At 45.2% G+C, this 16,540-nt stretch overlaps 1 protein-coding gene across 3 annotated transcripts in view; it reads right to left on the reverse strand.

The window, feature by feature from the left end:
- Positions 1 to 16,540, reverse strand: part of PHACTR3 (phosphatase and actin regulator 3) — a 238,599-nt gene that overhangs the window by 60,539 nt on the left and 161,520 nt on the right. For all 3 annotated transcript variants that reach the window (XM_049699157.1, XM_004282323.3, XM_033410296.2), the window contains exons 6-7: positions 14,174 to 14,348; positions 13,110 to 13,357 (exon numbers count right to left, since the gene is read on the reverse strand). In XM_049699157.1, the coding sequence (XP_049555114.1) occupies positions 13,110 to 13,357; positions 14,174 to 14,348 (423 nt within the window). The remainder of the gene's footprint in view (positions 1 to 13,109; positions 13,358 to 14,173; positions 14,349 to 16,540) is intronic.

The following is a 16,540-nucleotide window of genomic DNA, read 5'->3' on the forward strand; positions in this document are numbered from 1 at the left end:
AATACCTAGAAACAAATGACAATGGAAACACAATGACCCAAAACCTATGGGATGCAGCAAAAGCAGTTCTAAGAGGGAAGCTGATAGCAATACAAGCCCACCTTAAGAAACAGGAAACATCTCGAATAAACAACCTAACCTTGCACCTAAAGCAATTAGAGAAAGAAGAACAAAAAACCCCCAAAGTTAGCAGAAGGAAAGAAATCATAAAAATCAGATCAGAAATAAATGAAGGACACAATAGCAAAGATCAATAAAACTAAAAGCTGGTTCTTTGAGAAGATAAACAAAATTGATAAACCATTAGCCAGACATGTCAAGAAAAAAGGGAGAAGACTCAAATCAATAGAATTAGAAATGAAAAAGGAGAAGTAACAACTGACACTGCAGAAATACAAAAGATCATGAGAGATTACTACAAGCAACTCTATGCCAATAAAATGGACAACCTGGAAGAAAGGGACAAATTCTTAGAAATGCACAACCTGCCAAGACTGAATCAGGAAGAAATAGAAAATATGAACAGACCAATCAAATCACAAGCACTGAAATTGAAACTGTGATTAAAAATCTTCCAACAAACAAAGCCCAGGACCAGATGGCTTCACAGGCGAATTCTATCAAACATTTAGAGAAGAGCTAACACCTTTCATTCTCAAACTCTTCCAAAATATAGCAGAGGGAGGAACACTCCCAAACTCATTCTATGAGGCCACCATCACCTTGATACCAAAACCAGACAAGGATGTCACAAAGAAAGAAAACTACAGGCCAATATCACTGATGAACATAGATGCAAAAACCCTCAACAAAATACTAGGAAACAGAATCCAACAGCACATTAAAAGGATCATACACCATGATCAAGTGGAGTTTATTCCAGGAATGCAAGGATTCTTCAATATATGCAAATCAATCAATGTGATACACCATATTAACAAATTGAAGGAGAAAAATCATATGATCATCTCAATAGATGCAGAGAAAGCTTTTGACAAAATTCAACACCCATTTATGATAAAAACCCTGCCGAAAGTAGGCATAGAGGGAACTTTCCTCAATATAATAAAGGCCATATATGACAAACCCACAGCAATCATCGTCCTCAATGGTGAAAAACTGAAAGCATTCCCACTAAGATCAGGAAGAAGACAAGGTTGCCCACTCTCACCACTCTTATTCAATATAGTTTTGGAAATTTTAGCCACAGCAATCAGAGAAGAAAAGGAAATAAAAGGAATCCCAATCGGAAAAGCAGAAGTAAAGCTGTCACTGTTTGCAGATGACATGATACTATACATAGAGAATCCTAAAGATGCTACCAGAAAACTACTAGAGCTAATCAATGAATTTGGTAAAGTCACAGGATACAAAATTAATGCACAGAAATCTCTGGCATTCCTATACACTAATGACGAAAAATCTGAAAGTGAAATCAAGAAAACACTCCCATTTACGACTGCAACAAAAAGAATAAAATATCTAGGAATAAACCTACCTACGGAGACAAAACACCTGTATGCAGAAAATTATAAGACATTGATGAAAGAAATTAAAGATGATACAAATAGATGGAGAGATATACCATGTTCTTGGATTGGAAGAATCAACATTGTGAAAATGACTCTACTACCCAAAGCAATCTACAGATTCAATGCAATCCCTATCAAACTATCACTGGCATTTTTCACAGAACTAGAACAAAAAATTTCACAATTTGTATGGAAACACAAAAGAACCCGAATAGCTAAAGCAATCTTGAGAATGAGAAATGGAGCTGGAGGAATCAGGCTTCCTGACTTCAGACTATACTACAAAGCTACAGTAATCAAGACAGTATGGTACTGGCACAAAAACCGAAAGATAGATCAAGGAACAGGATAGAAAGCCCAGAGATAAACCCATGCACATATGGTCACCTTATCTTTGATAAAGGAGGCAGGAATGTACAGTGGAGAAAGGACAGCCTCTTCAATAAGTGGTGCTGGGAAAACTGGACAGCTACATGTAAAAGTATGAGATTAGATCACTCCCTAACACCATACACTAAAATAAGCTCAAAATGGATTAAAGACCTAAATGTAAGGCCAGAAACTATCAAACTCTTAGAGGAAAACATAGGCAGGACACTCTATGACATAAATCGCAGCAAGATCCTTTTTGACCCACCTCCTAGAGAAAGGGAAATAAAAACAAAAATAAACAAATGGGACCTAATGAAACTTCAAAGCTTTTGCACAGCAAAGGAAACCATAAACAAGACCAAAAGACAACCGTCAGAATGGGAGAAAATATTTGCAAATGAAGCAACTGACAAAGGATTAATTTCCAAAATTTACAAGCAGCTCATGCAGCTCAATAACAAAAACACAAACAACCCAATCCGAAAATGGGCAGAAGACCTAAATAGACATTTCTCCAAAGAAGATATACAGACTGCCAACAAACACATGAAAGAATGCTCATCATTAATCATTAGAGAAATGCAAATCAAAACTACAATGAGATATCATCTCACACCAGTCAGAATGGCCATCATCAACAAATCTAGAAACAGTAAATGCTGGAGAGGGTGTGGAGAAAAGGGAACACTCCTGCACTGCTGGTGGGAATGTGAATTGGTACAGCCACTATGGAGAACAGTATGGAGGTTCCTTAAAAAACTACAAATAGAACTACCATACGACCCAGCAATCCCACTACTGGGCATATACCCTGAGAAAACCATAATTCAAAAAGAGTCATGTACCAAAATGTTCATTGCAGCTCTATTTACAATAGCCCAGAGATGGAAACAACCTAAGTGCCCATCATCGGATGAATGGATAAAGAAGATGTGGCACATATATACAATGGAACATTACTCAGCCATAAAAAGAAACAAAATTGAGCTATTTGTAATGAGGTGGGTAGATCTAGAGTCTGTCATACAGAGTGAAGTAAGTCAGAAAGAGAAAGACAAATAGCGTAGGCTAACACATATATATGGAATTTAAGAAAAAAAAATGTCATGAAGAACCTAGGGGTAAGACAGGAATAAAGACACAGACCTACTGGAGAACGGGCTTGAGGATATGGGGACGGGGAAGGGTGACAAAGCGAGGCATGGGCATATATACACTACCAAACGTAAGGTAGATAGCTAGTGGGAAGCAGCCGCATAGCACAGGGATATCAGCTCGGTGCTTTGTGACCGCCTGGAGGGTTGGGATAGGGAGGGTGGGAGGGAGGGAGATGCAAGAGGGAAGAGATATGGGAACATATGTATATGTATAACTGATTCACTTTGTTATAAAGCAGAAACTAACACACCATTGTAAAGGAATTATACCCCAATAAAGATTTAAAAAAAAAAAAGAGAGAGAATAGCTGTACTCCCAACAAACTGGGAAACCTAGAAGAAATGAAACAATTCTTAGAATCATACAAATTTCCAAGACTGAATCATGAAGAAATAGAAAATCTGAAAGGACTGATCACTAGTAAGAAGACTGAAAGAGTAATAAAAAAACTTCTCCAGAAACAAAAGTCCAGGGCCGACAGCTTCACAGGTGAATCTTGCCAAACATTCAAAGATTTAATATCTATCCTTCTCAAACTCATCCAAAAAGCTGAAGAAAATGCAACACTTCCTAACTCATTTTCAGAGGCCAGCATCTTCCTGATACCAAAACCAGACAAAGACAACACAAAAAAAGAAAATTACAGGCCAATATTTCTGATGAACATAAACACAAAAATCCTCAACAAAATATTAGCAAACGGAACACATGTGCTACCTTAAAAGGATCATACACCATGATCAAGTGGGGCTTACTCTAGGGATGCAAGGATGGTTCAACATCCCCAAATCAATCAATATGATACAGCACACTAACAAAATGAAGGATAAAAATCATACGATCATCTCAGTAGATGCAGAAAAAGCATATGACAAGATTCAACAGCCATTTATGACAAAAACTCTCAATAAAATGGGTATATGAGGAATGTGCCTCAACCTAATAAAGGCCTCATTTGACAAACAAACCCACAGCTAACATTATACACAATAGTGGAAAACTGAAAGTTATCCCTCTAAGATCAGGAAGAAGACAAGGGTGCCCACTCTCACCATTCTTGTTCACTGTAGACAACGTAATTTTTATGTATAGAAAATCCCAAAGACTCCACCGAAAAGCTACTCAAAATAATGATTACAATAAAGTTGCAGGGTACAAAAACAATATATGAAAATCCACTGCATTCCTATAAACTAACAATAAGCTAGCATAAAGTAAAATTAACAATTCTATTTACAACTGGTACCAAAAAAGAAGTAATTTTAATCAAGAAGGTGAAAGACTCATACACTGAAAAATGTAAGATACTGCTGAAATAAATTGAAGAAGATACAAAGAAACAGAAAGATACTCTGTGTCCTCATTGGATTAAAAGAATTAACATTTTTCAAAAGTTCACATTACCTAAAGCAATCTACAGAGTCAATGCAATCCCTATCAAAATCCCAATGACATTTTTCACAGAAATAGAACAAAAAATTCTAAAATTTATATGGAAGCACAAAAGACCACAAATACCCAAGCAATCCTGAGAGAAAACAACAAATCTTGAGGTATCACACACCCTGATTTCAAACTATATTACAAAAGCCGTAGTAATCAAAACAGCATGGAATTGGCAGAAAAACAGATACATAGATCAAAAAAGAACATTATTGAGACCTTAGAAATAAACCTGCATATATATGGACAAATAATTTACAACAAAAGAGCTAAGAACATACTACAGAGAAAGGACAGTATCTTCAATAAATGGTGCTGAGAAAACTGGATAGATAAGAAACTAGACCACTGTCTCACACCACACACAAAAATTAACTCAAAATGGATTAAAGACTTGAATATAAGACCTGAAACCATAAAACTCCTAGAAGAAAACATAGGCAGGATGCTCTTTTTACATCAGTCTTAGCAATACCTTTCCATGTAATGTCTCCTCAAGCAAAGGAAACAAAAGCAAAAATAAACAAGTAGGATTGCCTCAAACTAAAAAAGCTTCTGCACAGCAAAGGAAGCCGTCAACAAAACTAAAAGACAACCTACCTGATGGGAAGAAGGTATTTGCAAATCATATATGCAATAAGGGTTAATATCCAAAATATATGAAGAACTCATACAACTCAACAACTCCAAAACACAAAATCTGATTGAATAGTGGGCAGAAGATCTGAACAGACATTTTTCAAAAAAAGACATACAGATGGCCAACAGGCATGTGAAAAGATGTTCAACATCACTATTAGGGGAATGCAAATCAGAACTACAGTGAGCTATCACTTCATGCCTGTTAGAATGGCTATTATCAGAAAAGCAAGAAATAACAAGGGTTGGAGAGGATGTGGAGAAAAGGGAACCTTTATACACAGTTGCTGAGAATGTAAGTTGGTGCAGCCACTATGGAAAACAATATAGAGATTCCTCCAAAAAATAAGAATAGAATTACCATACAATCCAGCTATTCCACATCTGGTTATTTATCTGAAGAATACAAAAACACTAATTCAAAAGGATATACGCACTCCTATGTTCATCACAGTATGATTTACAATAGTCAAGAGATATGGAAACAACCTAACTGCCCATCAAGAGATGAAGGGATAAAGAAGTTGTGTACACATATACATACACACACACAGACACACACATAGCAGAATACTACTCAGTCATGAAAAAGATAAAATCCTGCCATTCGCAACAGCATGAATGGACCTGTAGGAGATTATGCTAAGTGAGACAAGTCTCACAGAGAAAGACAAACACCAAATGAAATCACTCACGTGTGCAACATAAAAAACAAATAAACCAAACCAAAATGTAGATACAGAGAACAGAGTAGTGGTTACCAGAGGGAAACAAGGGGGAAGGCAAAATGGACAAAGGGGGTCGATTGCATGATAATGGGTAGAAACTCAGTTTGGGGTGGTGAGCACACTGTAGTGTATGCAGAAGTAAAAATATAGTGCTGCACACATGAAACTCATAATGTTATAAACCAACGTTACCTCAATTAAAAAAACCACAGCAGTAAACTTAGCAAAGAGGAACTTCTTCAACTTGATAATATCTACAAAAACCGAGCGCTAACAACATCCTTCATGGTGAGAAACTCAAAGCTTTCCCACTAAGATCAGGAACAAAGCAAGATGTCTTTTCCATCATTCCTTTTCAGTATCATACTGGAATAGGAGGTAATGCAAAAAGAGAAGAAAAGGAAATAAAAGGTACACAGAGTGAGAAGACATAAAACTGTCTTTGTTTTCTGATGACACAATATCTATGTAGAAAATCCAAAAGAATCAATGAAAAACTCCTGGAACTAATCAGTAATTGTAGCAAGGTTGCAGGATACAAGGTTAATATACAAGAGTCAACTGCTTTCCATTATACCAACAATGAACAACTGGAATTTGAAATTAAAAACATAATGCCTTTATATTAACAGCCCCCAAAATGAAACAGTTATATATAAATCCAACAACATATACACAAGATCTATACGAGGAAAACTACAAAACTCTAATGAACATAATCAAAGAAGAACCAAATAAATGGAGAGATATTCCATGTTCGTGGACAGTAAGGCTGAATATTGTCAAGACGTCAGTTTTTCCTAATGTGATCTATAGGTTCAATGCAATCCCAATCCAAATCCCAACAAGGTATTTTGTGGATACTGGCAGACATTCTAAAGTTTATATGGACAGGCAAAAGACTAAGAATAGCCAACACAATACTGGAGAACGAAGTTGGAAGACTGACACTACTCGACTTAGTTTATAGTGTGGTATTGGTGAAAGAATAGACAAATACATCAATAGAACAAAACAGTGAGTTCAGAAATAGACCCACATAAATACAGTTAACTGATCTTTGACGAAGGAGCAAAAGCAATACAATAAAGCAATGATAATCTTTGCACAAATGGTGCTGGAACAATTGGACATCAACATGCAAAAGAATAAAAAAATGAATCTAGACACAGAACTTTCACCTTTCACAAAAATTAAGTCAAAATGGACCACAGACTGAAATGCAAAACACAACACTATAAAAGTTCTAGATCACCTAGGAGGAAACCTAAGTGACCTTATGTATGGTAATCACTTTTAGATACAAGACCAAAGGCACATTCCAAGGAAGAAAAAATTGATAAGCTGGAGTTTACTAAGTTAAAACTTCTGTTCTGTTAAAGACAATATTGAGAGTATAAGAAGAAGAGTCATGGACTGGGAATAAATATTTGCAAAAGACACATCTGATAAAGGGATGTCATCCAAAATATATTAAAAAAAAACTCTTAAAACTCAACAATAAAAAAACAAATCACCCAATTAAAAAACGGGCCAAAAATCTTAACGGACACCTCACCAAAGCAGATATACAGATGTTAAATCAACACATGAAAAGATGCACCATATCATGCGTCATTAGGAAAATGCAAGTTAAAACAATAATGAGGTACCACTACAAACCTATAAGAGTGGCCAAAGTCCAGAACACTGACAAACACCAAATGCTGGCGAAGATGTGGGGGAACAGGAACTTCCATCCGTTGCTGGTCGGAATGTAAAATGGAGCAGTCACCTTGGAAGGCTGTTCGGTGGTTTCTTACGACACTCAACATCCTCTTAACCTATGATCCAACCGTTTCACTCTTTGGTATTTACCCAAAGGAGGTGAAAACTTATACCCACACAAAAACCTGCACATGGATGTTTATAACAGCTTTAGTCATAGTTGCCAAAACTTAGAAACAACCAAGACCTCCTTCAGTAGGTGAAGGGATAAATAAACTGGGATACAGCCAGACAGTGGAATATTATTCTGCATTAAAAAGAAACGAGGGGGTGGGGGAGGAGAGACACAGGTGAGGGAGATTAAGAGGTACAAACTCCCAGTTACAAAATAAATGAGCCACGGGTAGGAAATGTACAGTCTGGGGAATATAGCCGATAATTACGTGATATCTTCGTATGGTGACAGATGGTAACTAGATTCATCATGGAGATCATTTTGAAATGTATAGTAATATTGAATCGCTATGTTGTATACCAGGGACTAAGGTAGTGTTGTAGGTCAACTGTACTTCAAAAACAAACTCATAGAAAAAAGAGATCTGATTTGTGGTTGCCAGAGGTGGGAGATGGAAGCAGGGGGAATTGGATGAAGGTGGTCCAAAGGTATAAACTGCCAGGCATAAGATAAGTAAGTACTAGGGATGTAACGTACAAGACGAGAAATACGATAAATGTAATTAACACTGATGTGTGTTACATATGAAAGTTTCAAAAGAGTAAATCCTAAGAGTTCTCGTCACAAGGAAAAAATATTTTTTCTATTTCTTTACTTTTGTATCTATATGAGACGATGGATGTTTATTAAACGCATTGTGGTATTTCAGGATGTATGTAAGTGAAAAACATTATGCTGTATACACCTTAAATTTACACAGCGTTACGCGTCATTTCTATCTCAACAAAACTGGAAGAAAAAATAAAGATAAGAAAAAAAGAAAAAAAATTAAATATCATCTAGCCATGAAATGGCAAGGCAGAAACATAAATGCATATTATTAAGTGAAAGGAGCCAATCTGAAAAGACTGCCTACTGTATGATTCCAACTACGACCTCCTGGAAAAGCCCAAACTATGGAGACAGCAAAAAGATCAGTGGTTGCCAGGGGTTGGGGGGAGGAAGGGATGAACAGGCAGAGCCCAGAGGATTTTCAGGGCAGTGGAACTTCTCCATATGATACTGTAAGGACGGACACGTCATGATACATTTGTCCAAACCCATAGAACGTACAACACCAAGAATAAACTCTAACAAATTATGGACTTTAGGTGACCGTGTGCCAGTGCAGGTTCATCAGTTGTAATAACTGGAGGGGATGCTGATAATGGAGGGTGCTGTGCAGGTATGGGGCAGGGGAATACATGAAAAGTCTGTATTTCTTCTTAATTTGCTGTGAACCTAAAATTGCTCTAAAAAACAAAATCTTTTAAAAAATCACCTTTGATGGACTTGAGAATGTCCCCAATTACCTGGCACTGACTGCACACGCCCACAAAGGTACCGTGTGGACACATACGCACGCAAGCCTATGTGGGAGCATAAACACAGCACACGAGGCACAAGCACAACAGCCTGTAATGCATCTTTGTGTTGATCGAGACATCGTATGTGCCCTGCATGGAAATCCAACGGCCAGACCCAGACTAAAGCAAATACATTTTTCACTCCAACCGGATCCAGCAGGACAGTGTCGGAGCTGATTCAGGGGCAGGGCTGCCTCGGATGGGGTCTCCACCACCTCCAGAAACTAAACCCTGATGTAGCTACTACTAGAGAATTCAGGCTGGCAAGATGTTCGATAACAAGCACGTCCTGGGGTGTTCACGCTGGATGAGACGCCACCTGCAAAGGCTCCATCGACAGCGAGTTATGAGGATAAATAAATAAATACCAGTGCAGTTTCTATGGTTAATAATGGATGAAGCCGCTGCCTCTGCACCACAGAGATCTACAAAGAACACACCAGCGTGATGCTGGGAGCGGGGTTTGAACACGAGCAAGGAAATAAAAGCTGATCTTTGCCACTGTCCTACCAGGCCAAGCAGAATACGTTTATGAGCCTTTCCCACTAGGAACCACTTTGCCCCAAAAGTAAGATTTATAGACTTTTCCCAGAACCGATATTGAATTTTTTTCCTCCAAGCATGGTGTCCCAGAGATTCGTAACTTTGAGGGAGTTGCAAACACACGTGAGAATATGCTAAAGGCAAAGCATCCACTTTCTGCCCTGGATCTCAGGGGTTCAGGGACCCCGAATTGTGTACCGTGGCCTCAACTACAGATGTCAGGGGTCAGTGTGTGGGCGTCGGGAATCCCCAGATCTGCCTCACTGCGTGCAATGCGCCCAGCCCTCCACAGGATGCTCTTAGGGTTGGATGTGAGCCCTTGACCTTGAGCCCCAGATAACGATCCCACAAGAGGGGTGGCTTTACCTGGGTTTGCAAACACAGTCAGTGCAGTCCTTCCTGAGCACAGCCTGGTGGGATCCTGGGCATGTTAACAACAGCAGAGTTTCTAGAATGAGTTCCACCCTCCCTCTTTCTGTCACCACAGTCAAACGCCAAGTTCAATTAAGGACGCCGGTTTGAGAAGACAAACAAGAGACTCAGCTTTGCCCCACGTCCTGGGAGAACCCTCAGAGGTGGCGAAATGGCTGATCTGCCACGTGAGGCTACAGACACCATCTCCTTTCATCCCGACACCCCATCATTCACTGCCATTTATTGTGTGCGTAGGGACTGGCAGAGGAGTTGCTTGTTTATGCCTGCCGGCTTCCTGGAGGAAGCGGTGTTTTAAACCCCGTGGAGCCGCACAACACCTCCTGCATGGTGAGCACGGGAGCCCTGTGGTCAGGGCGTGTAAGAAGCAGGGAGGGTGTGTGGCTGGGTCCCAGGGGGCGTGGAGAGGAGACAAGCCTGGGGGACAGGGACAGGCCACGCAGATCCTGGTGAGGTCAGGGCGTTCAACCCCTCGGAAGCCACTGGAGGAATGTGAGCAAGGGGTGACGTTCCCTGACGTCTGTCTGTGTGGAGAGGCTAGAACAGAGGTGATGGCGCAGGCAGGGAGCCTCGGGGGAGGCTGAGCGCAGCAGAGGGGGACTGGCCCGATGTCTTCAAGGAGGAGCCATTTGCGTGTCAGGTGCAAAGTCCAGAGAGCTGCACGGTGGCCCCAGGCCACGGAAGGTCAGAGGCCCTGCTCGCAAGGACAGGGAACGGTCTGGGTTTGGAGGCAAAGATCAAGAGCTCCGATCCAAAGATGTCGGGTCAGCCGCACCTCCAAGACCCCAGGGGGACGTGCTGAGTTAACAGGACAACCCCTTGGAGCTCGGGCCACGTGGGCTGGAGGACCTGTCGGATTGGCAGGTGGTATTTAAAGCCACTCATCCAGCAGCTGCTCACTGACTCCTGCTTAGAACCAGGCACATGGGGACGAGGGGGCACAGTAGTCAAACACATACATTAGGTCATCAGTAACAGTCGAATAATGATAGACTGGCGGGGAGACAGACAACAGTCAGACAAGGACAGAAGTCAGGGTAAAACGGCAACTGCGTCAAAGCCCTGAAGGAAGGTTCACAGCGCTGTCATCAGAGCAGGGAGGAGAAGGTCGGAGCTGATCAGTGAGGGGTCGGGGGGTGGGGCAGGCGGGACCCGCTCCTTCCCACAGCAGGTCTCGTCTGAGGCGCGCGGACTGGTCCCACTGCTGAGGACCCGGGCGTGGGGTTGGGGGTAAAAGGTCCCAGGGGCGACCTTGGCTCAATAAGAAAAGAAACATGCTACACCATCGGGGTGACAGTGTTGGGTAGACCAGTGACCCCCAAAGATTGGTGCACCTGGAACCTGGGAATGTGACCTTATTTGGGGAAAAAAAAAAAAAAAGATGCAGTGTGCTTTTGCAGATGTAATTAAGGTAAGGATCTCAAAATGAGGAGATCATCCCAGATTATCCAGATGGGCCCTAAAACCAATGATGAGTGTACTTATAAGAAAAGGAGAGGACACAAAGAGCTGATGTGAAGATGGAGGCAGAGATCAGAGCGCTGCGGCCACAAGGCAAGGACCACTGGAGCCCCCGGCAGCTGAAAGAGGCAGGAAGAACCCTCGCCTAGAGCCAGAGGGAGTGCAGTCCAGCGAGCAGAAGCCAGGGACGCTCCAGACACCCTACAAGGCCCAGGGCAGCACCACCACAGAGAACTGTCCAGCCCCAATGTCACTGGTGCCGAGGTTGAGGGACCTGCTCCAGCCCGTGAGCCCTGTCTACGCCAGCCGTTCTCAGATGTGTCCCACGTCACCCCATCCGGCAGGATGCTGACGGGTGTTTAAGGGAAAGGGTCCCAGGGCCAGAGAAGTTTGGGAAACATCTCAAGCTTCATCCTCTTCTTAGACGTCCAGGGCCCTATGGCTGCGAGCTTCTGCCACGAAGACCTCAGTTCGACTATCTATCAGCCTCTTCCAACCTCATGGGAGCCGTGTCACCCCACATGTACCGCAGCACATGCTCCCGGAAGTGCTTCTCTAGACCAGCGTGGAGAAGGCCCAGAGGTACGCGAGGTCACAGGAGGGGATGACAGTCAAGGCCAGTGTCTAGCCCTGGGCTCCTGGTCTGTCCACTTGGGTCACGATTCGCCCTGCCTGTACCCGCTTAGTACCAGCCAGCTCAGTTTCAATGCCAGCCCCTTCCCGACTCTCCACCAACACCAGACCAGGTCCCCAGTGGCTCCACCCAGAGCTCTGCCTGTGGCAGTGATGGTCACCATGAGATGCTTTCAGGAAGAACAATAACCCCTCACTTAGGAACAAGAACCCTCCCCCAAAGGCCTTAGAGGCACGTCCACCCTTGACCCTCCTACAAGAGACGAAGCCTGCACAGCCTGCACCAGGACTCGGCACCCTTTTACCTGCATCACGAGGGGTCTACGATGCTCTGTCTCTCTGAGTCCCCAGATCTTCAAGGGTAAGACAGACCAAATACCCTGATCTTTAGAACATGTTTTGAGGACAGACAGAGACCTCCTAGGGCCTCGTGAACACGTGGTCCTGAACTAACAGATGCTGCCAGGCTTATAGTATTTCCGAGACGACTGCTGGCATCAGCCCCTCTCTCCTTCCCTCCCTCCCACTTCCATCTCATCTCGTTTTCCTATTAACATTTTCTGCTACATTTTCCAAACGCTGGCCATCCGAGTGCCACCGACACCACCTCCTGCCGTGTCATCCCAAGCAGTGATGCTCTGTCACTTACTGAGCCACTTCTGTTTTTCCAACACACGTGAAAATGAATATGCAATGGGCAGAATAAAGCAAACTCACTCAGGTCCATCCTAACTGTGCCCTGAGCCTGCCCGCAGGCAGCCTGCTCATGAAACAAAGAGGGGGGGGTATCTCTCTCCATCACTCCCCCGCCCCCTCTGTGCTGGCGGATGCGCACCTCTGGTGGGAGGTTCCCACCCCGCGGGATCCACCCTCCGCTCACCAGAGATGATGGAGTCATTCAGGGCCTCTTCGTCTTGATACAAAAGCAGGTCATCCTTGAGTTCGGAATTCATGATCAGGTTCTCCTTATTCTCCTCGGACTCCTGAGCCACGGTCCACTTGCCGTCCGAGACTCCATCAAAGCTCCAAGCCTCGCCCCGCTCCTTGCCCCGCTCCACGCTGCACGTCCTCGACAGCCGGACGTCCACGCGTTTCTTCGGGGACCCCTTACTGTCCCTGCCTTGGAAACTGAACCAGAAAGGCAGTTCGTGTTATATGTTGTCCAGCTTCACCTGCAAACCCTGCAAAGTCGACTTGAAGACTTATAACGGGCGTTGCAAAGACGACCCCCAAGTACGTGCAGCCGATACACAGGACAAGGCGCGCCGGAGGCACACGCGGCTCCGAGTCCAAGGCAAACGGCTGCTTAGGACGTGCTGACCCGAATGTCACAGACATGCACGTAATAAACCCCGCCAAGGCTGAGAGCAGCAAACACTCAGATCAAGGATTTCCTCAGAACTGAGCAGGGCATTTTATTTGTCCAATATTTCTGTCAAGCCACACGCGTATTCCATTGTCTGTTTTGCCCTTCGATGACTCACTTATCCTCAGTCTATGAGGCATATGAGACCAAGAATAAGAGTCAGCTTCCGAGCAGGCTTACTTGTGCTCTTGCCTGATGAAAACGGGAAGCCGTCAGAGTCCCGAGACAACGTAACAGCTACTTCTCCCTCTCGATTCTGCCCCGGGATGCTCCCACCCAACCCTGGATCCCTGGATCCTCCGGGGGAAATGCAGGGACTTTGTGGCTGGTCCCCACGGTGCACATCACCCACTTGACCCCGCCCGGGAAGTGGCAACTGAGACCAGCTACAGACCAGCTGCACAGCCCGGTGCAAAATGAAAACACGAGCTCCTTGCTCAGAAGCTAGGAATTCCAAGCCGGGGACAGCAGAGCATTGAGTTCAACCCGGAGCCCGCCCCCCATAACTGCCACCCATAAGGCTGGCCGCAGATGGGGATGTGGGCACACAGGTCCCGCTGCCAGGGGAGGGGCCTCACCTGTCCTGGCGGTGCTTGGTGGCCAGCGCCCTGTGCAGCTCCTCGATGACTCGGCTGGGGGGCAGCGGCCGGTGGACAGCGGTGAGATGTGGGGACCCCGTGGGCGTGGAAAGCTGGCCTCGGACAGGAGGGTCAGTACTCTTCCCGCCAGAGCCTTGGAAGAGTGTGGCCTGGCCTGGGGCGTAAGAAGGACCAACAAGAAGGTAAGTCTTTGGGGGCGGGGAAGTGGGGCTTTGCAGAAACACAGGAGCCTGTGAACAGAGGGGACACAGGGCTCCCGGCCAGGTGAACCCACTAGTACCAGATGCTGCACCATGTCCCTTCGCCCCCAAAGCCGGAGACGAGGTTTGTCCCTGACCGGTTCCAGTCCATCCTCCATCCCTGAGCTGAGCCCATGGCAGTGCCCACAGGCCCCCTGCAAGGTCTCAGGCACCGAAAGCCTCCTTCCCATTTCTCTCCTACAAACTCCTGAAGCCATACTTCCTTTTGCGGAACGTGGAAGAACTCCCCAAGCTCTACAGCCATCGCTCATCCTGGACCACTACCACGGCCCCCTCTGCTTCCCCACGCCATCCGTTCACGTCCGCCGCCAACCCTGCACCTCACCAGGGGGGGCCTTCTGATCACGGCTCTCCCATTCTCCTTGGGACGAGATGTGGCCTGATGACGGCAAGTCCCAGGGCCCCAAAGGCTGCCCGTTAAACATATTTTATATTTTTTTCCTTTTTTTCTTTTTTGGAATTGAAGTATAGTTGGTTTACAATGTTGTGTTAGTCTCAGCTGTGCAGTAAAGTGATTCAGATAAATATAGATATATAATATGTTTAATACTGAAACATATTTTGATATGTTTAAAATGTTGGCAACACATTTTTAAAATATTAAACACCACGCAGACCCAGCACAGCAAGTCTGTGTGTGGGATCTGGGTGCAGGTGGCTCCCTGACACCTGGGGGAGGGTGGGCTGAGGAAGCTCGTGGGCTGGGGGCCGCTGTGGCTATCTCAGCCGAGCGAGCACCCGGGGTGGGTGGGGAGCACTGAGTGTGTAGCGTCTGTCCCCTTGTGCCCCAGTTAAGCCCAGGTGAAGGGCCTTTCTCTTCCTCTGCTGCCACCTAGTGGCCACGTGCTGAAGCAACTATTTCCCCCTAAAGGAAATGAAGACCAAGTTGCCAAAATGCAGTCTCAGCTGTAAGAGATCCAGGCCAAAGCTTGTAACCCTCCCCTCCCGCCCTAACCCAGTCCCCAGACTCCTCGGTGACTTGTCAGAAAAGGTCTCCGAAGTTCAGGAGCTCCTCGCCCCTGAGGGGCTGGGGCGAGTCAGAGAAGCTGACCCAGGACTTAGGACACGGGGAGAGAGGACTCACGGGACATGAAACAGGCTGAGGTCTGATCCTGTCTAAGCACAACGGGGACAGAGGGTCCCTGAACTAATTATACAGGAGCCCGAAGGAAGTGGGGCGGACGGTGCCTTATCCAGTGGATTTCCAACTGTCTCACGTTTCAATGGATGGAAGGGGGATTCGCACACAGACTGTAACAAGATGCAGACTATTTGCCTCAAAACTTTAGTCTGTGTGGCCATGTCACTCTGGGAGTGACTGACTCCCAGAGATGGAGAAAGAGGCAGAAAGCAGACAGAGGGGTCAGATCACCTGACTGCTCCTTCGATCACAGTTACCCACACTCGCTGAGCACCTGCTATACGCAGGCGCTGGGACTAGGGGTGATGGCAGAGTTCCCTCAACCGTCAAGTGGGGACACGTTCCCTCCCCAGAGGGGCTGGCCTCCTTGCGGTGCCTGGGGGTGGGCAGATCCTGACAAGCTGTGAGTAGTCGTATTACAGGTGGTGGCCAAGGATTAGAGCAAAGCTGAACCCTGCTATCCACTCTCATCCTCCTGGCCCCGCCCTCAGAGGCGGCACGCAAGGCTTTACTCTTAAACAATCGCCTCTTTGTGAAAGGCCTGCTTTCCCCCTGAGACCTGCAGTGTGTGTCTCCTGTTTCCAGCAGGGACGGGACAAGAAATACCCAAACTTGAAAAGACAACGCCCCTACTTCCTGGGACCCTTCAGCCAGTGTGGCCAAAGCTACAGGAGGCGATGCCTTCGCGGGCCTCTGCTCAGCCGTGCTCCCCTCTCTGACCACCACCCTACAGTCCAGGGTGGATTCCTGGCTCCGCCTTGCTGGACGGAGCTCTCACAGAGATGAGCAGAGATCATGAGATGGACAGAGAGACAGAGGAAGGGGAGATGGGGAGTGGCAGGGAGGGAGAGAAAAGAGGGGATGAGAGGGAGGGAGGGGGGGAGGTAAGGAGACAGACAGACAGACACTGACTCAGAAGCAGAAAGAGAAGGACAGGCAGACACC

The sequence above is a fragment of the Orcinus orca genome, chromosome 16 (assembly GCF_937001465.1).
Source record: "Orcinus orca chromosome 16, mOrcOrc1.1, whole genome shotgun sequence".
In the NCBI taxonomy this organism is placed as follows: domain Eukaryota; kingdom Metazoa; phylum Chordata; class Mammalia; order Artiodactyla; family Delphinidae; genus Orcinus; species Orcinus orca.